Source organism: Leopardus geoffroyi, chromosome B1, assembly GCF_018350155.1.
Source record: "Leopardus geoffroyi isolate Oge1 chromosome B1, O.geoffroyi_Oge1_pat1.0, whole genome shotgun sequence".
Lineage (NCBI taxonomy): Eukaryota > Metazoa > Chordata > Mammalia > Carnivora > Felidae > Leopardus > Leopardus geoffroyi.
This window is the reverse complement of record NC_059327.1, coordinates 123,557,686-123,585,336: the sequence shown is the minus strand read 5'-3', so window position 1 is coordinate 123,585,336 and position 27,651 is coordinate 123,557,686. Positions and strand designations below refer to the sequence as shown.

The following is a 27,651-nucleotide window of genomic DNA, read 5'->3' as shown; positions in this document are numbered from 1 at the left end:
ATGTAAAGGAAACTTAAATTACTCTCCGAAAATAGTGGAGCAATTTTAAAATGAAGATAAATATTTAAACAAATACATATGACATCCATAAAGAAATAAAGAATATGATCCATTTTTAAAAAAGAAATTACAAACATAGTTGCAAACCGAATTAATGTTTATTCTTATGTCATAAGTTACCATATAAAAATGATTTCAATAATAATAGTATGGCTTAAAATAATGGGGAAAATATGTCACATGTAATTGTTATAAACCCTAAGTCTTGGCATTAGATATAAAGAATATTATTTTGGTATTCACAAATTACCTGATAATCGGCAGGACCAGGAGAAGTAAAAGCTTCTTTCTGAACCAGCAAGAGAGTCCGAGGAACAGAAGAACCAAATGCACTTTTCTTTTTTTTCTTCAAGTAGGTATTGCTAATGTTGTCAATCATAGTATTGTTTAGAATATTATAAAACCCAGGACCTAAAATCATGAAGAATATCATATGTAAGAATAAATATGCTTTTAATTCTTTTAAACTGAATAACTTTAAATAAAGTAATTTTTTGAAAGAACTCACATATTACTAGCAAGAATGTAAAATGGTATGACATTTTGAGAAACAATTTTTCAAGTTCTCTTAAAACCAAACATATACTTAATATATAATCCAGAATTTCTAACCCCAGGTATTTTCCCAAGAAAAATGAAAACAACCCAAATGTCCATCAGCTAGTGAAAAAGAAAAAGAAGTTCTATACACAAACAATAAAATACTACCCAGCAATAAAAAGAAATATAAATACAACAATATGAATGGACATTAAAAACACGATCCCCAGTCAAAGAAGATAGACACAAAATCCTGAATAACGTATGTTCCATTTATATGAAATTCCAGAAAATGCAATATCATAGTGACAGTAACAGTAGCCTGGAGAAGGTGGAGATTAACTGCAGAGGGGAAAGAGAAAACATTTTTAAAATGATGGAAATGTTATAAAACTTAATTGTAGTGGTGATTACCCGACCGCATACATTTACCAAACCTCATCATACTTTCCACTTAAAATGAATTATTTTAGGGGCGCCTGGGTGGCTCAGTCAGTTAAGCGCCTGACTTCAGCTCAGGTCACGATCTCGCGGTCCGTGAGTTCAAGCCCGCGTCAGGCTCTGGGCTGATGGCTCAGAGCCTGGAGCCTGCTTCCGATTCTGTGTCTCCCTCTCTCTCTGCCCCTCCCCCATTCATGCTCTGTCTCTCTCTGTCCCCAAAATAAATAAACGTTAAAAAAATTTTTTTTTTTAAAAATGAATTGTTTTATGTGTAAATTATATCTCAATAAAGGAGAAAGGAAGGAAAGGAAAGGAAAGAAAAGGAGAAAGAACAAATGAAAGAAAGGAATTCTTGATGCCAAAAAATATTGAAAAGTTGATGTAGCAACATTAAAAATCAATTTGGGAGAAAAAAATCACCTATCATCCAATATTCCTATCACAGCAGTTATTTTATTTTTGCCTTTTACCTTTCAGGACATATTTATAGCCAGAAATATTTTCTACAGTGCCAATCTGAGTAAATAACATCTTTTTCAATCAAAATAATACAAACTTTCTATGTCATTGGAAAAAGCTTTATCAAAACATTAAAATAGGGGCGCCTGGGTGGCGCAGTCGGTTAAGCGTCCGACTTCAGCCAGGTCACGATCTCGCGGTCCGTGAGTTTGAGCCCCGCGTCAGGCTCTGGGCTGATGGCTCAGAGCCTGGAGCCTGTTTCCGATTCTGTGTCTCTCTCTCTCTGCCCCTCCCCCGTTCATGCTCTGTCTCTCTCTGTCCCAAAAATAAATAAACGTTGAAAAAAAAAAAACATTAAAATATTTGAAAAAAATATTTGTATATGTTTTATAATTCAGTAATTTTAAAACATCAGTTCCAGGAAGCAGCAATATCCATGAAATGCAATACATAATTGAAAGGACATTTAACCTGGTTGTATTCATGTTACCTGAATTCTACTAAATTAGCTCTGCAACTAAATAGATATAAAATGTAATTTCAATCTCATTTGTTTTTCTGGGCTTCAAGTTCTTTGTCTGAAGATACAGAAACTGACTAGATCAGTACTACTCAAAATGTGGTCTATGGGCTGTTGCTAATCCAAAAACAATCTACCAGAAAAGGAGCTTATAATTAAATGTAAATTGACTATTCCCTAGGTATTTTATAACTAGTCTTCCTCCATAAAGGAAGCACTGTGTTGATTTACATTTTGGTGCAATCTCCTTTCTCATTGTAGGTAGGAAACAAGTTGCTGACAAGTGAGCACTTTGAATACTATGAGACTAATGATACTTTAGGTCCTTTCTGGACTAAAAATGATTAAATCATTATACATTGTAAAATAGAAGATTTTTCTAAAACAAGCTACCTAAAATCTTCCCAATTTTTCAAATATTCCAATTCCAACATCTTTTCCTCAAAAGTCTCTCCCAGGAGCGCCTGGGGGGCTCAGCTGGTTAAGCAACTGAGTCTTGATTTCTACTCAGGTCACGATCTCATGGTTTGTGAGGTCGAACTCCATGTCAGGTTCTGTGCCAACAGTGCAGAGCCTGCTTGGGATTCTCTCTCTCTCCCTCTCTCTCTGCCTCCCCCCTGCTCACACTCTCTCTCTCTCTCTCTCTCTCTCTCTCTTTCTTTCTCTCTCTCTCTCCCTCTCTTCCAAATAAATAAATAAATAAACAAACAAACCATTTTTTAAAAAGTCTCTACCAAAGAGTCTCTTGTGCCAACTCTCAGAAAACCTAAATGCTACTATGGTTTATTCCTGCCATCTTCATAATTCCCTCCACTAGTAATGTTTAGGAGAAAGGTACATGGAAAGTGTGATAAAAACTATTTAGACCACCATTTCAGGTAATTAAAAGACAAGTATGTCAGATCTGACTCTTTTCTGGCATGAGAATACAATAAAACACATTACAACTTAAGTGCTTAAATACAGGGACCTCACAGTGTATACATCACAAGTACTGCCTTGTTAAGCTTCTGATTTGAAAAGCCATCCTGATCATGTAATTCACTCACATTAGAGGTTTTTCATATTCATTTTCCACTCAGTAGGTGTAGAAATGCCAAGGAAACCCAACATTAGTTTAGGGTTACCTTCTAACAGTAATCTGTAAATCTGTCCAATGACTGATGGGTCCAATTCATTACTGTACCTAATCTCTACATGCAATAAAAAAAATTTTTTTAATAAAATAGATAAATAAATAAACTCAAAGTTCCATGAGGCCATTCTCACTGATTCTTAAAACATGTAAGACTTGAGATTGGATTGGAGGGGGTCATCTAAATTGCATGTAATCCTTTAAAAATTAACTAACCTTTGGGAAATTTATATTTTATTCATAATACACTAGGCCATCAAATTGAAAACAAGACCCAATCTTAAGGCAGTTGGGTCAATCAGTAAGTTCATTTATAGAAATAATTTGGATTTCAAATTCATGATAAACACACTGAGCTAGCCTCAGGTGGGGAAGTGTCGAACACTTACACATGACCTCTCCAGAACTACAGTCTTGGAACAGTCAGACTTTATAGAGGCTTTGGGCAATTGTTTCAACAGGGCTAGGTGTATGGTGTAAAGCTTATAACTTTGCCTAAGAAGTGCTGGAAACCTTAGGAGACTCTTAAATACTGAGAACAAACTGAGGGTTGATGGGGGTGGAGAGAGGGGAAAGTGGGTGATGGGAATTGAGAAGGGCACTTATTGGGATGAGCACTGGGTGTTCTATGGAAACCAATTTGACAATAAATTATATTAAAAAAAAAAAAAAAGAAGTGCTGGGATATCACTTCTACCACATACCATTTGTCAAAAAAGACACCAGATTAGCCAAATTTGGAAGGGAGAAGAATGAGACTCAACCTCTCAATGGCATGAGTAGTAAATAATTTTGTACCCCTATAAACTTACCATAACAAATTGCCATAACAAAACTTGTAGCAATGGTTTGGGAAGGGGCGATGGGTCAGAAGCTGAAACAACTCAAGACATAGAGACAGGGCCATCAAAGGACTTGGTGATGGCTTAAAAGACAGGAGGAAAATGTTATTGCAGGCTGGAAAAAAAGAAAGCATATAATGTAATGGCAGAGATTTTAACAATACTAATGCTTGAGACAATAAAGAAAATACCTAGTAAATAAGGGGTTTCTGGCTAAGAAAGTTTGAGGGCTGAATATCATCACAAGCACCAAGTAACGATTTTCAGCCATGTGTGAGAAGGTATGGAAAGAAAGAGATGGGCTAAAACTGTTGTTTTCAAAGGGAATTTACAGAAAATGAAAATAAATCAAGATTTTCTGGATTTAAAAGTAAAACTCTTCTTCATCCATCTCTCCGTACAGCAAAAAGCTCTCAAAGCAAGAAATGGCCTGAAAGCAAAGACCTCAGAAAGATTTCAGATGGTACCTCACAGAATTTCTCAATTAAAGAAAAGGACTTCTATGAATCTTAAGGCCATATGTCACAGACCCTCTTGGCTAAAATAATAGTGCTCCTAAGAATCTAAGAAAATGGAAACAGAGCAGTACCAAAGGTGACCCAAGTAGAGAAGGGTTTTTCTAAAAAGTACATCTGAATGTGGCTTCTGTCCAGTGTACTTTATTAGAAGTCAATTCAATAATATTCTCACAAAGTTTTTATAAGGAATTGTACAAACTTGGAAGAAAAAAGACAATAGTGCAAAATGAAAAGTGGCTATAGACCCCCAATCTTCTACAGGCAGGAAGCAGGTTGAGAAAGCTCAAACTACAAACACAGCCTATTTCTTTGGGATTTTTTTTCTTGCTTCTTGAAGTAGACCTGTATTGCAATATACTTCCCTCTTAGGAACAATTTTGCTGCATCCCAAAGGTTTTAGACCATTGTGTTTTCATTTTCATTTGTTTTCATGTTTTTTATTTCTTTGATTTCCTGATTAACCCATTCATTCTTTATGTTGTTCATTCATTCATGTTGTTTTAACCTCCATATGGTCTTCCCAAATTTCTTCTTGTGGTTGACTTGGAGTTTCATAATGTTGTGGTCAGAAAAAATGCATGGTATGATTTCAATATTTTTGTATTTGTTGAGGCCTGCTTTGTAACCTAATATGTAATCTATTCTGGATAATGTTACATGTGCACTTGAAAAAAAATGTGTATTCTGCTGTTTTAGGAAAGAATGTTCTGAATGCATCTGTTAAGCCCATCTGATCTAGTGTGCCATTCAAAGCCATTGTTTCCTTGTTGATCTGTTTAGATATCTGTCCATTGATGTCAATGGGGTGTTGAAGTCCCCTACTATTATTGGGTTATTATAAATTAGTTCCTTTTGTTTATTATTGTTTTATATATTTGGATGCTTCCATGTTGGATGCATGGAACATTTACAATTGTTATATCTTCTTGTTGGATTGTCCCCCTAATGATTATGTAGTGTCTTTCTTTGTCTCTTTCTAAAGTCTTTGTTTTAAAGTCTAGTTTGTCTGATACAGGTATTGCTATTCTGGCTTTCTTCTGACATTCATTTGTGTGGTAAATATTTCTTCACCCTGTAACTTTCAATCTGCAGGTGTCTTTAGGGCTAAAATGAGTCTCTTATAGGTCATTTATAGATGGGACTTTTTTTTAATGTTTATTTGAGAGAGAGAGAGACAGAGAGCAAGCAGGGGAGGGACAGAGAGAAAGGGAGACACAGAATCAGAAGCAGGCTCCAGGCTCTGAGCTGCCAGCACAGAGCCTGACACGGGGCTCAAACACACAGACCACAAGATCATGACCTGAGCCGAAGTTAGATGCTTAACCGTCTGAGCCACCCAGGCGCCCCTGGGACTTTTTTTTTTTTAATCCATTCTGACACCCTATGGCTTTGATTGGAGCATTTAATCCATTTATATTCAAAGTAACTATTGATAGATATGTATTTATTGCCATTTTATTACTTGTTTTGTCATTGTTTCTGGAGATCTTCTCTGATCCTTTCTTGTCTTTGTCACTTTTGGTCTCTCCTTTGCACTCAAAAATTTCCCTTTAATATTTCTTATATGGCTGATTTAGTGGTCATTAATTCCTTTAGTTTTGTTTGTCTGCAAAACTCTTTATCTCTACTTCTATTCTGAATGATAGCCTTGCCAGATAGAATATTCCTGGCTGGATATTTTTCCCATTCAGCACGGTGAATGTATCATACCACTCCCTTTTGGACTGACACATTTCTGTTGAGAAATCTCCAGCTAGCCTTTTGGGTTAAGGACTTTTTTTGTCTTGCTGCTTTTAAGATTTTTTTTCTTTATCACTATATTTTGCAAATTTAATCACAATATATCTTGGTGTGGGCATGCTTTTGTTGATCTTGATGGGGGTTTTCTGTTCCCTCTGGATCTGGATGTCTGTTTCCTTCCTCAGATTAGGGAAATTTTCTGCGATTATTTCTTGAAATAAATTTTCTGGCCGCTTTTCTCTCTTCTTCTTCTTCTGGGACTCCTATAATATAAATGTTATTACATTTGTTGGAGTCGCTGAGTTCCCTAAGTCTATTCTCATGTTGCATAATTCTTCTATCTCTCTTTTGTTCAGCTTCATTATTTTTTATTATTTTGTCTTCTAGGTCACTAATTCATTCTTCTACTTCTTCCAGCTTGCTATTCATTACATCAAGCTCATTTCCAATCTCATTTATTGTATTCATTCTTTTTTTAAGTCTTTTATTACTGTAATAAGGGTCTATCTAATGTCTTCTATTCTTTTCTCAAGCCCAGTATCTTTATGATTGTTGCTTTAAATTCTCCATCAGGCGTGTGTGTGTGTGTGTGTGTGTGTGTGTGTGTGTGTGTAACATATATATATATATATATATATATATATATATATATATATATATGACATATATGTTAGATCTCCGGCTGTGGCCTTATCTTGTTCTTTCATTTGGAATAATTCCTCCATCTTGGCATCTTGTATAAGTCTCTGCCTTTTTCTCTGTTAGAAAAGACAGTTATGTCTCCTGCTCCTGAAAGTAATAGCCTTATGAAAAAGAGGTATGTAGTGTAAGTGGCATGGCACTTCAGTGAATGTCTCTGGTGTGTCCTGTGTGTGATCTATTATTCCATTTTGGCTGCTCTGTCCTTCAGGCCAGTCATCTGGAGAGGCTTTCTTTGCCTGCTGTGGGCAGTATTTGATCCCTGCATGAATGTGGCAAGTTTTAACTAGGTGTGCTCTGATCTGATTGTGAAATGAGATCTGACACCGACTCCACCAGAACTAAGGCCTTGCAGAACTTTCTAGTCAGGAGACATGGTACGGGCAGGGGCATCTGCTAGTCTTCTTAGGGAAGGGCTTGCCACACTGGGACTGAGGCAACCTTTACTGAGAAGGGCAGTCCCTCCAGAGCATGAGGGGTGGGGCTTGGTTTAACAAGTTAGGCAGCCAGAAATACAGCCTATTTCTTAAAGAAGAGAAAGGATGTGGAGCACCTGGGTGGCTCAGTTGGTTGAGTGTCTGACATCAGCTCAGGTCATGATCTCACAGTTCATGAGTTCAAGCCCCATATTGGGCTCTGGGCTGACAGCTCAGAGCCTGGGCCCTGCTTTGGATTCTGTGTCTCCCTCTCTCTCTGCCCCTCCCCAACTCATGCTCTGTCTCGAAAATAAACAAAAAAAGCATTTTTTTTTAAAGTATGATTTGAAAGATAGAACCAAGAGCCCAAAAGGTAAAACAAAGGACCTTGGAAAATCATTACCATTGAGCCAAACTGGGCTCTAATCAAGAAAACTACAAATGTACTTGGTTGGATTTTGGAATTGCTATAGGGCTATGACTACTATAGGCTTCCAGTTTTCTCTTTTCTGAATAGAAGCATCCAGTATGATTATCCTCTTTCTCCCATCACTGTGTTTTGGAATGTGTGGGACAGATAATGTGTATCTTCAGTTCACAGCTCTTCTCACAAAGAAAAGTCATACTCAAAAGCTAATATAAAGTACTAAACCCACAAATTCTCACCTATAACTATACTGGACCTTAGATAACAAAATCCTGAACTTCAAGATTACATTCATAATTTCATGAGACTTTGGAGGCCTTGAGAAGGCATGTAGGACAACTGTAAATATTTTGTGGCCATAGGGTAGTCTACAGTAAATTAAAGATGGCCACAAATTCTTTGCTGCTCCTGTCATTGAGAGATGAAGTTTCAGGTTCTTCTGTTGCTCTGAGTAATTTGATTAACTAACAGAATGTGCTCTTTCTGACATTAGGTCATAAGAAGCATTGTACAATGCTGCCAGGTCCTATGGAGCCCTTAGCTACCAAATTAAAATACCAACTATCCTGGGGCAGCAATGCTGAAGTTATGCATGCACTCTGAATGAGTCTCATCTGAGCTCTGCCTCCCAGGCATCCCACAAAATAATAATATATAATTGAAAACTCTGTGTATTTAAGCCACTAATTTTGTTATGCAGCAACACATAATTATATCTTAACATTTATATAAGTTATTTTTGTGCTGTATTCTTAATTCTGTATACTAGAATACCCAGTGAGAATACTAGAATATGTGATGGAATATCCTTAAAATAAAATTTTAACAAAAGTGCATATCATAAGTTAAATTACTGGCAGTGACCACATATTTGACATATATGCACATCCATCAAGAGAAATTAGGAAATTTACTGAATAAAGAAAAACCATAGAAAATTACAATAATGATATGTAACATGTTAAATTGAAATCTTACTAGAATTGTACATTATTTTTCATCTATCTGTGTTTAGTATATAGTCAATACTTTAAAAATGTGATTTAAAATGACAGCACAAACCACAGAACAAAAAAAATGTACTCTCTTGTTACGTCCATCTTGTTAAGAATATTAAGTTATATAAATACACGGATTAATTGCTAACCTGGCATTTCCTCTGTCCTGGAGTCCTGTGTGAATCGAGGAGCACTCTGACCAAATGGGGTATTTTTCAGTCCTGGTGTTTTCTTCAAGGAATTGAAAGCAGTTCGAGAATCATTATATGTGCCAGGAGCTGGGGTGATTGATTTCATAGGTACAAATCTCTGGTAAAGAACAGGAAAATATGCCAATGAGCAACTATAGTATATTTCAATATTTCATAAATTAAAAGCTGCCATCTTAGTAATATAACATCTGGAGTTTAATTAATTCTTAAAGGAGTGAAGAAAATATAGATGAATTAAGATCTTGTAACTATTAAAGCATAAAATATATAGCTTTTAGTAAAATCATATATATATTAACATAGTAATGCATTATGTACTTTACTAAGCCAAATAGACTTTTTTGAAGGAAATTATCTCAACATGAGATTCTAGATGATAATGTATGGACAATCTTCACATTTATAAGATAAAAAATAAAAATCTATATGATCTAACATGATTTCCTTTATGTAATAAAATTATACAATTGACAAAGTTCCTCAACATTTATATTCACTTAACTACACAATATCATTAAATATCTTTTTAAAAAATCTCAAATATAAGTGATATATAAATCCAATTTAGCTTATAATTTTAAAATTATTATATTACAAACATAAAAAGTTTATTATAAAGTTATAATATTTAACTTCTTAATAATATGTATCTGTATGTATAACTGAATTCTTAAGAAATATAGCATTGTATAATCTTATTTTTTAACATTTTATTTGAAATAAATTTCAAATTTACAGAAAAAAATTGTACGAATAAAAATAAGGCAGAAAATACATGTATGCATGTTTACCCAGATTCACCCGTTGTTAACATGTTATGCCATTTGTTTTCATTTGCCCACACTCTCTGTTTCTCTCTCTTTATTTCACTACACCCATTCCTTCCTCTATGTGTCTCCCTGTGTGTCTCTCTATGTGCATGCACACACATACACACACACATGCAGTCAATGGAAAGTTATATATGTCATGGCCCTTTACCCCTAAACACTTTGGTATGTATTTACCACAAATATGGATTTTTTTACATATCTGAAGTATAATTATCAACTTCAGTATATGTACAATTATATAATACTATTATCTAATCAACTATCAATATTCAAAACTGTCAGTTGATCTAATAATATCTCTAGTACATTTTTCTCCTTCAGCATATAATCTAGTCTAGGTTCAGATATTGCTTTTAGCCTCTTTTCATGTAGGAACATTTCTAAAACCTTCCCTTGTGTTTTGTGACTTTGGAAGAATATAGCACCCCTCTTTTGTATAAAAGAACCTTCCTTAGTCGGGGCTTTTGTGATGCTTCCTCATGATTATATTCAGGTTATACATTTCTGGATAGCATACTAAATAGGTGATGTTGTAGCTTTCTGAGAGTATCATATCCAGAGGTACATGATGTCCTTGAATGCCAATGGTGATTTTAATTTTATAAAATTGAATACTCTCTCTATACTTATCAGTAAGCACTCAGCGTTCTACTATAAGCAAGAGCTCTCCCTTCTCCCCCAATTATTCATTTATTTTTATCTATTTATGTATTTACTATCCATGTGGAAATATAAATGTCAGTTAAAACTATTGCAATTCACTACTGTGTTGTTTTTTGTTTTGTTTTGTTTTGTTGTTTTTTTAACCAGTAGGGAGCCATTAAAGTTGGCTCACACATCCTTATGATAAGTCGTCATCTTTTTTTTTGAGACTTTTTTTTAATTTCATGACATAAGAAGATGTTACAGATTCATCTTCTACCTACTTTGCACAATCCCTGCTTCTTGGCTTATTTAACAGACAAAGCTAGAATATATATCTATATATCTATATCTATCTATACCTATTTCTATATCTATACACACACACACATACTCAGGGATACATATACCCATATACATATATGTGCATATATATGCACATACATATACATATATATGTATTACAAATCATGAGTTCACGTTAAACCTTCAATTAAAATCTGTCCTTTCTCACCTCCCCCAATCCATATTTGTATGTACCTTCTTCCAACTGAAAACCCTGGTTCACGATATTGACTTTTCTGCTCAACTCTGTAATACAACAAGTTTCATGACTGCTTCACCCAAAGGTGTATATTTGAATTGAAACCATACATTAAAATTTTTCTATTAGATTTATATATGTGAAAGTTCAGTTTAGTCTGAATTTTAAAAAATATTTTTCCAGGGCACCTGGGTGGGTCAGTCAGTGAAGCGTCCAACTCTTTTGATTTCAGCTCAGCTCATGATCTGGGTTCTTGAGTGCAAGGCCCGCATCAGGCTCTGCACTGACAGCATGAAGCCTGCTTAGGATTCTCTCCCTCCTCCCTCTCTCTCTGCCCCTACCCTGCTCACACTCTCAAAATAAATAAACTTTAAAAAATTGAAAAATTAAAAAAATAAATAAGTAAATAAATAAATAAATAAATAATACTTTGCCAATGAATATGTGGAGTGTTAAAATGTAATCTTTGAGGACACACATATCTTTCAGAGAAGGTTCTGAAGGCTCTCTGTGGAGGGTGGGGATAGATCATAGCTACCACTGCCACTAGGGTCTTCATTTGTGATGCAAGAGTGTTATTTCACAGTAATCATATCACATTCTCCTGGGTATGCACTAAGGCAACTTGAAGATATCTAATATATTTCTATAGCAATTTAATACTATCAAACTTTTATAATGTGGCAGCTTCCAGATCAAAGTAGTTGTAATAATTATCCAACTGCATTATGTACAGCTCTATTTGTTTTCTCTTAACTCAGGAATGTTATTAACCTTCAGACGACTACAGGTTACTACTTTGAAACTTAAGAGGCATCTCCTTAGAGACAATTAGATGGATTGCAGGTATATTTTGGAGACATAATTAACACAACTTTTTAATAAATTACAACTTTTTAATAAATTTTAATAAATTACAACTTTCTAATAAATTAATGTTGTGGTGAGGGGCAAGGAAGAATCAAGAATGAATACCAGATTTCTCCTTTGAGCAACTTGATAGCACTTAAGGTACTACACAAAATGATTGTGTAAGAACAGGATACTTTGTGTGTGGGTGTGTGTGTGTGTACCTTTGATTTTTTTTAATATCATTATTACAACTAGATTCTCAGTTCTTATGCTATTTCTGTTCCTCTAATATGTAGTCCTGATTTGATATCACTTGGCACCAATTATAATATTTTAAATATGTTTTCAGAAATGGAAAAGAATATGATATCTGTTTTGTTTAAGGGGATGATGAAGAAAGCAATAATCATTCCGGGGTGAAAGATATGGAAGAGTTAAAACCGACAGGAATGACTGCTAGAGGTAGTGTTAGTGTTTAGTTAACTGTGAATAGGTACATTAATGACTGATAGGAAAAGCAATAATGCAATTAACAAGGTACACTTAAAACACAAAATTTTTGATTTATAAAAATAAAAACGGATTATATATCTGAGATATCAGGGTTTTTTGGCCATTTGTCTACTTTATTTATTTGTTTGTTTCAAGTTTTAATTTAATCTAATTAGTTAACATATCATGTAACATTGGTTTCAGGAGTAGAATTTATTGATTCATCACCTATAACACCCAGAGCTCATCACAGCAAGTGCTCTCCTTAATATCCATTACCCATCTAGTGCATCCTCCACCCACCTCACTTCTACCAACCCTCAGTTTGTTCTCTATAGTTAAGAGTCTCTTATGGTTTGCCTTCCTCTCTCTCTTCTTTTTTCCCACTTCCCCAATGTTTATTTCTTTTGCTTCTTACATTCCACATGAGTGAAATCACATGGCATTTGACTTTCTCTGACTGACTTGTTTTGCTTAGCATAATACACTCTAGCTCCATCCACATCATTGCAAATGGCAAGATTTTATTTTTTTTAACTTTTTTATGTTTCATTTATTTTTGAGAGAGAGAGAGACAGACAGACAGACAGACAGACAGACAGAGTGCAAGCAGAGGAGGGGCAGAGAGAGGGAGTCACAGAATCCTAAGTGGGCTCCAGGTTCTGAGCCGTCTGCACAGAGCCCGACATGGGGCTGGAGCTCATGAACCGCGAGATCATGACCTGAGCCGACGTAGGACGCCCAACCAACTGATCCACTCAGGCGCCTCAAGATTTCACTTTCGTGATGGCTGAGTAATATTCCATTGTGTGTATGTGTGTGTGTGTGTGTGTGTGTGTGTGTATTCTTTATTCATCAGTCAATGGAAATTTGGGATCTTTCCATAATGTGGCTATTAATGATAATGCTGCTATAAACATCAGGGTGTATGCGCCTTTCGAATCAGTTCTTTTGTATCATTGGGTAAATACCTAGAAGTGCAATTGCTGGATCATAGGGTAGTTCTATTTGGAGGAACCTCCATATCATTTTGCAGAGTGGCTATACCAGTTTGCATTGCCATCGACAGTGTAAGAGGGCTTCCCGTTTTCCACATCCTCAACATCTATTGTTTCCTGTGTTGTTAGTATTAGCCATTGAGACAGGTGTGAAGCGATATCTTATAGTTTTGTTTTGTATTTCCTCGATGATGAGTGATGTTGAATATTTTTTCATGTGTCTGTTAACTATCCATATGTCTTCTTAGGGAAAAAATGTCTATTCATTTCTGACCATTTCTTAAATAAATTATTTATTTTTGGAGTGTTGAGTTTGAGAAATTTTTTTATAGATTTTGGATACTAACCCTTTATCTGATATGTCACTTTCAAATATCTTCTCCCATTCTCTAGGTTGCCTTTTAGTTTTCTTGATTGTTTCCTTCACTGCAGAAAGTTTTATCTTGATGAAGTCCCAATAGTTCATTTTTTATTTTGTTTCCCTTATCTCCCTTATCTCCAGGTCAGAGCTTGAAACCTATGTTCTCCTACAGGATTTTGGTGGTTTCTTGTTTCATATATAAGTCTTTTATCTGTTTTGAATTTATTTCTTTAATATGAAATTTATTGTCAAATTGGTTTCCATACAACACCCAGTGTTCATCCCAACAGGTGCCCTCCTCAATACCCTCCACCCACCCTCCCCTCCCTCCCACCCCCCATCAACCCTCAGTTTGTTCTCAGTTTTTAACAATCTCTTACATTTTGGCTCCCTGCCTCTCTAACCTTTTTCTTTCTTCCTTCCCCTCCTCCATGGTCTTCTGTTAAATTTCTCAGGATCCACATAGGAGTGAAAGCATATGGTATCTGTCTTTCTCTGTATGACTTATTTCACTTAGCATCACACTCTCCAGTTCCATCCACGTTGCTACAAAAGGCCATATTTCATTCTTTCTCATTGCCACGTAGTATTCCATTGTGTATATAAACTACAATTTCTTTATCCATGCATCAGTTGATGGACATTTAGGCTCTTTCCATAACTTGGCTATTGTTGAAAGTGCTGCTATAAACATTGGGGTACAAGTGCCCCTATGCATCAGTACTCCTGTATCCCTTGGGTAAATTTATAGCAGTGCTATTGCTGGGTCATAGGGTAGGTCTATTTTTAATTCTTTGAGGAACCTCCACACTGTTTTCCAGAGCAGCTGCACCAGTTTGCATTCCAACCAACAGTGCAAGAGGGTTCCCATTTCTCCACATCCTCACCAGCGTCTATAGTCTCCTGACTTGTTCATTTTAGCCACTCTGACTGGCCTGAAGTGGTATCTCAGTGTGGTTTTGATTTGTATTTCCCTAATGAGGAGTGATGTTGAGCATCTTTTCATGTGCCTATTGGCCATCTGGATGTCTTCTTTAGAGAAGTGTCTATTCATGTTTTCTGCCCAATTCTTCACTGGATTATTTGTTTTTTGAGTGTGGAGTTTGGTGAGCTCTTCATAGATTTTGGATACTAGCCCTTTGTCCAAAATGTCATTTACAAATATCTTTTCCCATTCCATTGGCTGCCTTTTAGTTATGTTGATTGTTTCCTTTACAGTGCAGAAGCTTTTTATCTTTATGAGGACCCAATTATTCATTTTTGCTTTTAATTTCCTTGCCTTTGGGGATGTGTCAAGTAAGAAATTGCTGTGACTGAGGTCAGAGAAGTTTTTTCCTGCTTTCTCCTCTAGGGTTTTGATGGTTTCCTGTCTCACATTCAGGTCCCTTATCCATTTTGAGTTTATTTTTGTGAACGGTGTGAGAAAGTGGTCTAGTTTCATTCTTCTGCATGTTGCTGTCCAGCTCTCCCAGCACCATTTGTTAAAGCGACTGTCTTTTTTCCACTCAGTATTCTTTCCTGCTTTGCCAAAGATTAGTTGGCCATACTTTTGTGGGTCTAATTCTGGGGTTTCTATTCTATTCCATTGGTCTATGTGTCTGTTTTTGTGCCAATACCATGCTGTCTTGATGATGACAGCTTTGTAGTAGAGGCTAAAGTCTGGGATTGTGATGCCTCCTGCTTTGGTCTTCTTCTTCAAAATTACTTTGGCTATTCGGGGCCTTTTGTGGTTCCATGTGAATTTTAGGATTGCTTGTTCTAGCTTCGAGAAGAATGCTGGTGCAATTTTGATTGGGATTGCATTGAATGTGTAGATAGCTTTGGGTAGTATTGACATTTTAACAATATTTATTCTTCCAAACCATGAGCATGGAATGTTTTTCCATTTCTTTGTATCTTCTTCAATTTCCTTCATAAGCTTTCTATAGTTTTCAGCATACAGATCTTTTACATCTTTGATTAGGTTTTTTCCTAGGTATTCTATACTTCCTGGTGCAGTTGTCAATGGGATCAGTTTCTTTGTTTTTCTGTTGCTTCGTTGTTACTGTATAAGAACGCAACTGACTCTGTACATTAATTTTGTATCCTGCGACTTTGCTGAATTCATGTATTAGTTCTAGCAGACTTTTGGTGGAGTGTATCGGGTTGTCCACATATAATATCATGTCATCTGCAAAAAGTGAGACCTTGACTTCGTCTTTGCCAATTTTGATGCCTTTGATTTCCTTTTGTTGTCTGATTGCTGATGCTAGCACTTCCAACACTATGTTAAACAACAGTGGTGAGAGTGGACATCCCTGTCGTGCTCCTGATCTCAGGGAAAAAGCTCTCAGTTTTTCCCCATTGAGGAGGATATTAGCTGTGGGCTTTTCATAAATGGCTTTTATGATGTTTAAGTATGTTCCTTCTAACCCAACTTTCTCAAGGGTTTTTATTAAGAAAGGATGCTGAATTTTGTCAAATGCTTTTTCTGCATCGATTGACAGGATCCTATGGTTCTTTTCTTTTATTAATGTGATGTATCACGTTGATTGATTTGCGAATGTTGAACCAGCCCTGCATCCCAGGAATGAATCCCACTTGATCATGGTGAATAATTCTTTTTATATGCCGTTGAATTCGATTTGCTAGTATCTTATTGAGAATTTTTGCATCCATATTCATCAGGGATATTGGCCTGTAGTTCTCTTTTTTTACTGGGTCTCTGTCTGGTTTAGGAATCAAAGTAATACTGGCTTCATAGAATAAGTCTGAAAGTTTTCCTTCCCTTTCTATTTTTTGGAATAGCTTGAGAAGGATAGGTATTATCTCTGCTTTAAATGTCCGGTAGAATTCCCCAGGGAAGCCATCTGGTCCTGGACTCTTATTTGTTGGGAGATTTTTGATAACTGATTCAGTTTCTTCGCTTGTTATGGGTCTGTTCAAGCTTTCCACTTCCTCCTGTTTGAGTTTTGGAAGTGTGTGGGTGTTTAGGAATTTGTCCATTTCTTCCAGGTTGTCCAGTTTGTTGGCATATAATCTTTCATAGTATTCCCCGATAAATGCTTGTATTTCTGAGGGATTGGTTGTAATAAGTACATTTTCATTCATGATTTTATCTATTTGGGTCATCTCCCTTTTCTTTTTGAGAAGCCTGGCTGGAGGTTTATCAATTTCATTTATTTTTTCAAAAAACCAACTCTTGGTTTCATTGATCTGCTCTATAGTTTTTTTAGATTCTATATTGTTTATTTCTGCTCTGTCTTTATTATTTCTCTTCTTCTGCTGGATTTGGGGTGTCTTTGCTGTTCGGCTTCTATTTCCTTTAGGTGTGCTGTTAGATTTTGTATTTAGGATTTTTCTTGTTTCTTGAGATAGTCCTGGACTGCAATGTATTTTCCTCTCAGGACTGACTTCGCTGCATCCCAAAGCATTTGCATTGGTATATTTTCATCTTCATTTGTTTCCATATATTTTTTAATTTCTTCTCTAATTGCCTGGTTGACCCATTCATTCTTTAGTAGGGTGTTGTTTAACCTCCATGCTTTTGGAGGTTTTCCAGACTTTTTCCTGTGGTTGATTTCAAGCTTCATAGCACTGTGGTCTGAAAGTGTGCATGGTATGATCTCAATTCTTGTATACTTATGAAGGGCTGTTTTGTGACCCAGTATGTGATCTATCTTGGAGAATGTTCCATGTGCACTCAAGAAGAAAGTATATTCTGTTGCTTTGGGATGCAGAGTTCTAAATATATCTGTCAAGTCCATCTGATCCAATGTATTATTCAGGAACCTTGTTCCTTTATTGATCCTGTGTCTAGGTGATCTATCCATTGTTGTAAGTGGAATATTAAAGTCCCCTAAAATTACCACAGTCTTATCAATAAGGTTGCTTATGTTTGTGAGTAATTGTTTTATATATTTGGGGGCTCCCGTATTTGGCACATAGACTTTTATAATTGTTAGCTCTTCCTGATGGATAGACCCTGTGATTATTATATAATGCCCTTCTTCATCTCTTGTTACAGCATTTAATTTAAAGTCTAGTTTATCTGATATAAGTATGGCTACTCCAGCTTTCTTTTGACCTCCAGTAGCATGATAGGTAGTTCTCCATCCCCTCACTTTCAATCTGAAGGTGTCCTCAGGTCTAAAATGAGTCTCCTGTAGACAGCAAATAGATGGGTCTTGTTTTTTTTATCCATTCGGATACCCTATGTCTTTTGGTTGGAACATTTAGTCCATTTACATTCAGTGTTATTATAGAAAGATACGGGTTTAGAGTCATTGTGATGTCTGTAGGTTTCATGCTTGCAGTGATGTCTCTGGTGCTTTGTGGTCCATGCAACATTTCATTCACAGAATCCCCCTTAGGATCTCTTGTAGGGCTGGTTTAGTGGTGATGAATTCCTTCAGTTTTTGTTTGTTTGGGAAGACCTTTATCTCTCCTATTCTGAATGACAGACTTGCTGGATAAAGTATTCTTGGCTGAATATTTTTCTGTTCATCACATTGAACATTTCCTGCCAATCCTTTCTGGCCTGCCAAGTTTCAGTAGATAGGTCTGTCACTACTCTTATGGGTCTCCCTTTATAGGTTAGAGCATGTTTATCCCTAGCTGCTTTCAGAATTTTCTCTTTATCCTTGTATTTTGCCAGTTTCACTATGATACGTCATGCAGAAGATTGATTCAAGTTACGTCTGAAGGGAGTTCTTGTGTCTCTTGGATTTCAATGCCTTTTTCCTTCCCCAGATCAGGGAAATTCTCAGCTATGATTTGTTCAAGTACACCTTCAGCCCCTTTCTCTCTCTCTTTCTCTTCTGGAATTCCTATTATACGGATATTGTTCCATTTGATTGCATCACTTAGTTGTCTATTTCTCCCCTCATATTCCTGGATTTTTTTATCTCTCTTTTTCTCTGCTTCTTCTTTTTCCATATTTTAATCTTCTAATTCACCTATTCTCTCCTCTGCCTCTTCAATCTGAGCTGTGGTCGCCTCCATTTTATTTTGCACCTCATTTTTAGCATTTTTTAGCTCCTCATGACTATTTCTTAGTCCCTTGATCTCTGTAGCAATAGATTCTCTGCTGTCCTCTCTACTTTTTTCAAGGCCAGCGATTAATTTTATGACTATTACTCTAGATTCTTGTTCCATTATATTGCTTAAGTCGTTTTGGATCAATTCGTTAGTTGTGGCTACTTCCTGGAGTTTCTTTTGAGGAGAGTTCTTCCGTTTTGTCATTTTGGATAGTCCCTGGGGTGGCCAAACTGCAGGGCACTCCCCCTGTGCTGTCTAGAGTAACTTGTGTTGGTGGGTGGGGCTGCAGTCAGACCCCATGTCTGCCCCCAGCCCACCGCTGAGGCCACAGTCAGACTGGGTGTACCTTATCTTCCCCTCTCCCAAGGGTAGGACTCACTGTGGAGTGGTGTGGCCCCTGTCTGGATTACTTGCACACTGCCAGGCTTGTGGTGCTGCTTCGATGGGATCTGGTCTATCGGCCCAGGTGGATCTGCAAGGTGCACAGGGGCGGGAGGGGCAGGCCTAGTTCATTTTGCCATTGGTGGTCCCCTGTGGAAGGGGCCCTGCAGCACCGGGAGGGAGGCAGACCAGTCGGAGGGATGGATCCACAGAAGCACAGTGTTGGGTGTTTGTGCAGTGCAAGCAAGTTTGGTGATGGGTACTGCTTCCCTTTGGGGGAGAAGATGGCAGCATAGGAGGGCGCTGGGCTCACCTCGTCCTGCTGATCACTTAGATTCCACCCACACCTGCCTAAATAACCCAGAAAACTGCCAGAAGACTAGTAGAATGGACTCTCCAGAGCCAAGTGTAGACAAGAGGCCCACAGAAGAGCGTAGGAAGGTCGGAGAGGCAGTGCACGCTACACGGACTGGCAAGAGGGAGCCAGGGCGGTGGAGGGGCAGCCTGCCTGGCAAGGCAGAGTCCCTGAGTCTGGCTTGCAAAAGCAGAGGGTCCGGACTCAGTGAGTTCCGACAGCCGGCGGAACTTAACATCTGGAAAGTTAAAAGTCAACAGCTCTGCTTGGAGAGCAGGAGGGCGAGAGGACACTGGGAGGGAGAGGTGTTTAGCCCTGTAAGACAGAGCTCAGCTAGGCAGGGAACAAAGGCGCTGGCAAGCACCATCTCCCTCTCCCACCCCCCAGCTGAATTTATTTTTGTGTATAGTGTAAGAATGAGGTCCAGTTTCATTCTTCTGCATGTTGCTGTCCAGTTTTCCCAACACCACTTGTTAAAGAGACTCTTTTTTCCATTGGACATTCTTCCCTGCTTTGTCGAAGATTAGTTGACCTTATAGTTGTGGGTCCATTTCTGGGTTTCCTATTCTGTTCCACTGATATATGTGTCTGTTCTTGTGCCAGTACCATACTGTCTTGCTAATTACACCTTTATAATACAGCTTGAAGTCCAAAATTGTGACAGCTCCAGTTTGGTTTTCTTTTTCAAGATTGCTTTGAGTATTCAGGATTTTTTGTGGTTTCATACAAATTTTAGAATTGTTTGTTCAAGTTCTGTGAAAAATGTTGGTGGTATTTTGATAAGAATTGCATTAAATGTATAGATTGCTTTGGTTAGTATAGACATTTTCACAATATTTGTTCTTCTCATCCATGAGCATGGAATGTTTTTTCATTTTTTTTGTGTCCTCGTCAATTTGTTTCACAAGTGTTTTATAGTTTTCAGAGTACAGATCTTTTACCTCTTTGGTTAGGTTTATTCCAAAGTATCTTATGATTTTGGTGCAACTGCAAATATGACTGATTCATTGATTTCTCTTTCTGCTGCTCATTGGTATAGAGAAATGCATCTGATTTCTGTATGTTGATTTTTTATCCTGCAACATTAGTGATTTCGTGTATCAGGTCTAGCAATTTTTTGGTGGAATCTGTCAGGTTTTCTATATAGAATATCATGTTGTCTGAAAACAGTGAAAGTTTGAATTCTTTCTTGCTGATTTGGATAACTTTTATTTCTTTGTGTTGTCTGATTGCTGATGCTAGAACTTCCAGCACTATGTGAATAACCGTGGAACTCTCAGTTTTTCCCCAATGAAGATGATATCAGCAATGGGTCTTTTGTATATTGTCTTTATGATGTTGAGGTATGTTCCCTCTATCCCTACTTTGTCGAGGGTTTTTATCATGAATGGACACTGTATTCCGTCAAATGTTATTTCTGCATTTATTGAGAGGATCATATGGTTCTTACCCTTTTTTTAATTAATGCAGTGTATCATGTTGATTAATTTGTTAATACTGAACCACCATTGCAGCCCCAGAGTAAACCCCACTTGATCATGGTGAATGACTTTTTTAATATACCGTTGGATTGATTTCCCAGTATCTTGTTCAGAATTTTACATCTATTTTCTCAAGGATGTTGGCCTATAATTCTTCATTTTAGTGAGGTTTTTATCTGGTTTGGAATCAAGGTAATGCTGGCCTCATAGAATGAGTTTGGAAGTTTTCCTTCTATTTATATTTTTTGGAATAATTTGAGAATAGGTATTAAATCTTCTTTAATGTTTGGTAGAATTCACCTGGCAAGTCATCTAGCCCTGGACTTTTGTTTGTTGGGAGATTTTTGATTACTGATTCAATTTTTTTGTTTGTTATTGGTCTGTTCAAATTTTCTATTTCTCCCTATTTCAGTTTCAGCAGGTTATATGTTTCTAAGATTTATCCATTTCTTCTAGATTGCTCAATTTGTTAGCATATAATTTTTCATAATATTCTCTTATAACTGTTTGTATTTCTGTGGGTGTTAGTTGTGATCTCTCCTCTCTCATTTGTGATTTTATTTATTTGGGTCCTTTCTCATTTCTTTGTGATAAGTCTGTCTAGGTGTTTATAAATTTTATTAATTCTTCAAAGAACCATCTCCTAATTTCATTGATCTGTTAACTGGTGGGGGTTTTTTGTTTGTTTGTTTCTATATCATTTATTTCTGCTCTAATCTTTATTATTTCCCTTCTTCTGCTGGCTTTAGGCTTCATTTGTTGCTCCTTTTCTAGCTTTTTTAGGTATAAGGTGAGGTTGTGTATTTGAGGTTGTGAGGTTGTGCTTCTTGAGATAAGCCTGTATTGCTATATACTTACCTCTTATGACCATTTTGATGCATCCCAAAGGTTTTGGACTGTCACGTTTTCAATTTCATTTGCTTCCATATATTTTGTATTTCTCTTTAATTTCATGATTAACTCATTCATTCTTTAGTAGGATAGTGTTTAACCTCCATGTATTTATTGTTTTAACAGTTATTTTTCTTGTGATTGACTTCATTTTTCATAGCTTTGTGGTTGAAAAATATGCATACTATGATCTCTATCTTTTTGTGCATATTGAAGCCTGAATCTGTCCCCATATGTGATATTTTCTGCAGAATATCTTTGTGCACTCAAACTAAATGTGTATTCTGCTGCTCTATGATGAAATATTCTGAATATATCTATCAAGTCCATTGGGTACAGTGTGTCATTCAAAGCCATTGTTTCCTCCTTGATTTTCTGCTTAGATGAATTGTCTATTGGTGTAAGTGGGGTGTTAATGTTCTCTACTGTTATTGTATTGTAATCGATGAATTTATGTTTGTTATTAATTGATTTATATATTTGGCTGCTTCCACATGGAACCATAAATAATTATATTTGTTAGGTCTTCTTGTTGGATAGACCCTTTTTTTACGATATAGTGTCCTTCTTCATCTCTTGCTCTGTTTTCGGGTTAAAATCTAGTTTGTCTGATATATATATATGGCTACTCTGGTTTTTTTCACATCCATTAGCATGATAAATGGTTCATTCTCTCATTTTCAATCTGTAGGTGTCTTTAGGTCTAAAGTGAGTCTCTTGGGGCATCTGGGTGGCTCAATCAGTTAAACGTCCAACTTCAGGTCATTTCTCATGGTTTGGGGGTTCAAGCCCCACCTCAGGCTCTGTGCTGGCAGCTCAGAGCCTGGAGCCTACTTCAGATTCTGTGTCTCCCTCTCTCTCTTCCCCTTCCCTTCTTGCTCTCTCTCTCTCTCAAAAAATAAATACGCATTAAAAAAAAAATTAGAGCAAATGGCCAAGATGACAGAGTAGCATGGAAGTTCTCAGCTTCCCTCATCCTGAAATGAAACTACATCACCATGAAGTGAGTCTAGATTTTAAAATAAAGACTGTAACAAGAGATGAAGAAGAGCATTATATCACAACCAAAGGGGTCTATCCACCACACCAAGAAGATCTAACAATTGTAAATATTTATGCCCCCAACATGAAGGAACCCAATATATAAATCAATTGATCACAAACATACAGAAGTTCATTGATAATAATACCATAATAGTAGGGGACTTCAACACCCCACTTACAACAATGGACAGATCATCTAAACAGAAAATCGACAAGGAAACAATGGCTTTGAATGACACACTAGACAGGATGGACATAACAGATATATTCAGAACATTTCATCTTAAAGCAGCAGAATACACATTATTCTCCTGTGCACACGGAACATTCTCTAGAATAGATCACATACTGGGAGACAAATCAGCCCTCAACAAGTACAAAAAGATCAAGATCATACCTTGCGTATCTTCAGACCACAGCACTATGATACTCAAAATCAACCACAAAAAAAAAAAAAAAAAAACTTTGGAAGTGCCATGAACACTTGGAAATTAAAGAACATCCTTCTAAAAAATGAATGGGTTAACCAAGAAATTAAAGAGTAAATTAAAAAGTACATGGAAGCCAATGAAAATGAAAACATGACAGTCCCAACTGGGATGCAGCAAAGACGGTAATAAGAGGGAAGTATATAGCAATCCAGGCCTTCCTAAAGAAGGAAGAAATTTCTCAGATACACAATCTGACCTTACACCATAAAGAGCTAGAAAAAGAATAGCAAATAAAGCCTAAAACCAGAAGAAGACAGGAAATAATAAAGATTAGAGAGCAGAAATACAAACAATAATAACAGAATATTATGAGAAGTTATATGCCAATAAATTGGGCAATCTGGAAGAATGGACAAATTCTTAGAAACATATAAACTACCAAAACTGAAACAAGAAGTCATAGAAAATTTGAACAAATCTATAACCATTAAATTAATTGAATTAATAATCATAATCAAAAATTTTTCAACAAACAAGAGTCCAGGGCCAGAAGGCTTTCCAGGGGAATTCTACAAAATATTTAAAGAAGAGTTAATACTTATTCTTTGGAAGCTGTTCCAAAGAATAGAAATGGCAGGAAACTTCCAAAATCATGCTATGAGTCCAGCATTACCTTGATTCCAAAAGCAGACAAAGATCACAATAAAAAGAATAACTATAGACCAATTTCCCTGATGAACATGGATGCAAAAATTCTCACCAGGATACTAGCAAACTGAATCTAACAATACAGTAAAAGAAGTATTCACCACAATCAAGTGGGATTTATTCCTGGGATGCAGGCCTGGTTCAATATCCACAAATCAATCAATATCATACATCACATTAAAAAGAAAGAATAAGGGGCGCCTGGGTGGCGCAGTCGGTTAGGCGTCCGACTTCAGCCAGGTCACGATCTCGCAGTCCGTGAGTTCGAGTGCCGCGTCGGGCTCTGTGCTGGCAGCTCAGAGCCTGGAGCCTGCTTCCGATTCTGTGTCTCCCTCTCTCTGACCCTCCCCCGTTCATGCTCTATCTCTCTCTGTCCCAAAAATAAAATAAACGTTGAAAAAAAAATTAAAAAAAAAAAAAGAAAGAATAAGAACCACATGAACCTCTCAATAGATGCAGAGAAAGCAATTGACAAAATACAGCATCCTTTCTTGATAAAATCCTCAAGAAAAATACCCACCACTAATATTATCTTCAATGGGGAAAAACTGAAAGCATTCCTCCTAAGGTCAGGAACATGACAAGGATGTCCACTCTCACCACTGTTATTCAGCATAGTGTTAGAAGTCCTAGCCTCAGCATTCAGACAACACAAAGAAAGAAAAGCCATCCAAATCAGCAAGGAGAAAGTCGAACTTTCACTCTTCACAGACTACAGGATACTCTATGTGGAAAACCCAAAAGATTCTACCAAAAAACTGCTAGAACTGATCCATGAATTCAGCAAAGTCACAGGATATAAAATCAATGCACAGAAATCCATTGCATTTCTATACACCAATAATGAAGCAGCAGAAAGAAAAATCAAGGAATCAACCCCATTTACAACTGCAGCAAGTAACATAAAATGCCCAGGAATAAACTTAACCAAAGAGGTGAAAAATCTATACACTAAAACCTATAGAGAGTTTATGAAAGAAATTGAAGAAGACACAAAAAAAATGGAAAAACATTCCATGTTCATGGATTGGAAGAACAAATATTGTTAAAATGTTGATACTATCTAAAGCAATCTACATATTAAATGCAATGCCTATCAAAATAACACCAGCATTTTTCACAGAGCCAGAACAAACAATTCTAAAATTTGTATGGAACCAGAAAATATCCCAAATAGCCAAAGCAATCCTGAAAAAGAAAACCAAAGCTGAAGGCATTACAATTCCGACTTCAAGTTGTATTACAAATCTGTAATCATCCAGACAGTATGGTATTGGCAGAAAAACAGACACATAAATCAATGGAACAGAGTAGAGAACCCAGAAATGGCCCCACAAACATATGGCCAACTAATCTTTGACAAATCAGAAAAGAATATCCAATGGAATAAAGACAGTCTCTTCAGCAAGTGGTGCTGGGAAAACTGGACAGCGACATGCAGAAGAATGAACCTGGACCACTTTCTTACACCATACCCAAAATAAACTCAAAATGTATGAAAGACCTAACTGTAAGACAGGAAGCCATCAAAGTCCTAGAGGAGAAAACAGGTAACAACCTCTTTGACCTGGGCCACAGCAACTTCTTAGTTGACATGTCTCCAGAGGGAAGGGAAACAAAAGCAAAAATGAATTATTGGGACCTCATCAAGATAAAAAAGCTTCTGTACAGTGAAGGAAACAATCAGTAAAACTAAAAGGCAACCAACAGAATGGGAGCAGATATTTGCAAATGACATATGAGATAAAGGGTCAGCATCCAAAATCTATAAAGAACTTATCAGACTCAACACCCAAAAAACAAATAATCCAGTGAAGAAATGGGCAAGAGACATGAATAGACAGTTTTCCAAAGAAGACATCCGATGGCTAACAGACACATGAAAATATGCTCAACATCATTCATCATCAAGCAAACACAAATCAAAACCATAATGAGATACCACCTCACACCTGTCAGAATGGCTAACATGAACAACTCAGGCAACAACAGATGTTGGCGAGGATGAGGAGAAAGAGGATCTCTTTTGCACTGTTTGTGGGAATGCAAACTGGTGCAGACACTCTAAAAAACAGTATAGGGGTTCTTCATAAAATTAAAAATATAACTACCCTTCGACCCAGCAATTGCAATACCAGGTATTTATATTAAGGATACAGGAGTTCTGTTTCAAAGGGGCACATGTACCTCAATGTTTATAGCAGAGCTATCAACAATAGCCAAAGTATGGAAAGGGCCCAAATGTCCATTGACAGATGAAGGGATAAAGAATATGTGGTATATATATACAATGGAATACTACTCAGCAATCAAAAAGAATGAAATCTTGCTATTTGCAACAACGTGGATGGAATAAGAGTGTATTATGCTAAGCAAATTAGTCAATTAGAGAAAGACAAATATCACGTAACCTCACTCATATGTGGAATTTAAGATACAAAACAGATGAACATAAGGGAAGGAAGAAAAATTAATATAAAAACAGGGAGGGAGACAAAACATAAGAGACTGTTAAATACAGAGAACAAACTGAGGGTTGCTGGAGGGGTTTTGTGAAGGGGATGGGCTAAATGGGCAAGGGGCATTAAGGAGGATACTTGTTGGGATGAGTACTGGGTGTTATATGTAGGTGATGAATCACTGGAATCTACTCCTGAAATCATTATAGCACTCGCAAAAAGTCCTCTTTAATATAATTTTTTAAAGTTTTATTTATTTATTTTTGAGAAAGACACAGAGAGGTGGGGGGGAGAGAAGCAGAGAGAGAAAGAGAGAGAGAAAATCAAGCAGGCTCCATGCTGTCACTGTCAGCATGAATCCCAATGCGGGCTTGATCCCACAAACCATGAGATCATGACCTGAGCCAAAATCAAGAGTCGGACACTTAACTGCCTCAGCTACCCAGGCATCTCTAACTTTTCTTTTTATAATCTCCCAAAACACCATCAGATTTGTTTCTGGCTTCACTTGTATCTATTATGCTCTATGTATGAAAATGACTGTAGAACATTACCTGGGACTGAGAAAGAAAAGCAGAGTCGGACACTTAACTGCCTCAGCTACCCGGGCATCTCTAACTTTTCTTTTTATAATCTCCCAAAACACCATCAGATTTGTTTCTGGCTTCACTTGTATCTATTATGCTCTATGTATGAAAATGACTGTAGAACATTACCTGGGACTGAGAAAGAAAAGCAGGTGATGCATCATTTACGCTTGGTATCATACTTTGAGTCTTCTGAAATTGACTTTTAATGTCATATTTTCCAGGCCCCGGTACTCCCTAAATTACAAAAGAAAAAATACATGTTCTCATTAAGAAAGCATCTATAGTACCTAAGGGAACAGTTGGCTAAATATATGAACCAAAGTTACAGGGTTTTTAAGCAAATTCCTACATGAAATTACTAAAGCACTTCATTAAAAGGCAAGCCAGAACAAACTTAAGAGAAACAACAAAAAATTTTCCTTAGCAAAGTTCCCTAGGAACCTGAAAATACTACTTGAAACTTTGCTGCCCTCTACTGATAGAGCTCAGAAAAAAATTATCTACTTCACATAATTAAAAATTACAATGAATAAAGGTGGTTTCTATATTTCTTCTATTTAAAA

At 36.7% G+C, this 27,651-nt stretch overlaps 1 protein-coding gene across 1 annotated transcript in view; it reads right to left on the bottom strand.

The window, feature by feature from the left end:
• Positions 1 to 27,318, bottom strand: part of STPG2 (sperm tail PG-rich repeat containing 2) — a 431,309-nt gene extending 403,991 nt beyond the window's left edge. The window contains exons 1-3 of the mRNA XM_045472302.1: positions 27,215 to 27,318; positions 8,945 to 9,104; positions 311 to 471 (exon numbers count right to left, since the gene is read on the bottom strand). Of these exons, the coding sequence (XP_045328258.1) occupies positions 311 to 471; positions 8,945 to 9,104; positions 27,215 to 27,265 (372 nt within the window). The 5' untranslated portion in view covers positions 27,266 to 27,318. The remainder of the gene's footprint in view (positions 1 to 310; positions 472 to 8,944; positions 9,105 to 27,214) is intronic.
• Between the last annotated feature and the right edge of the window lie 333 nt (positions 27,319 to 27,651).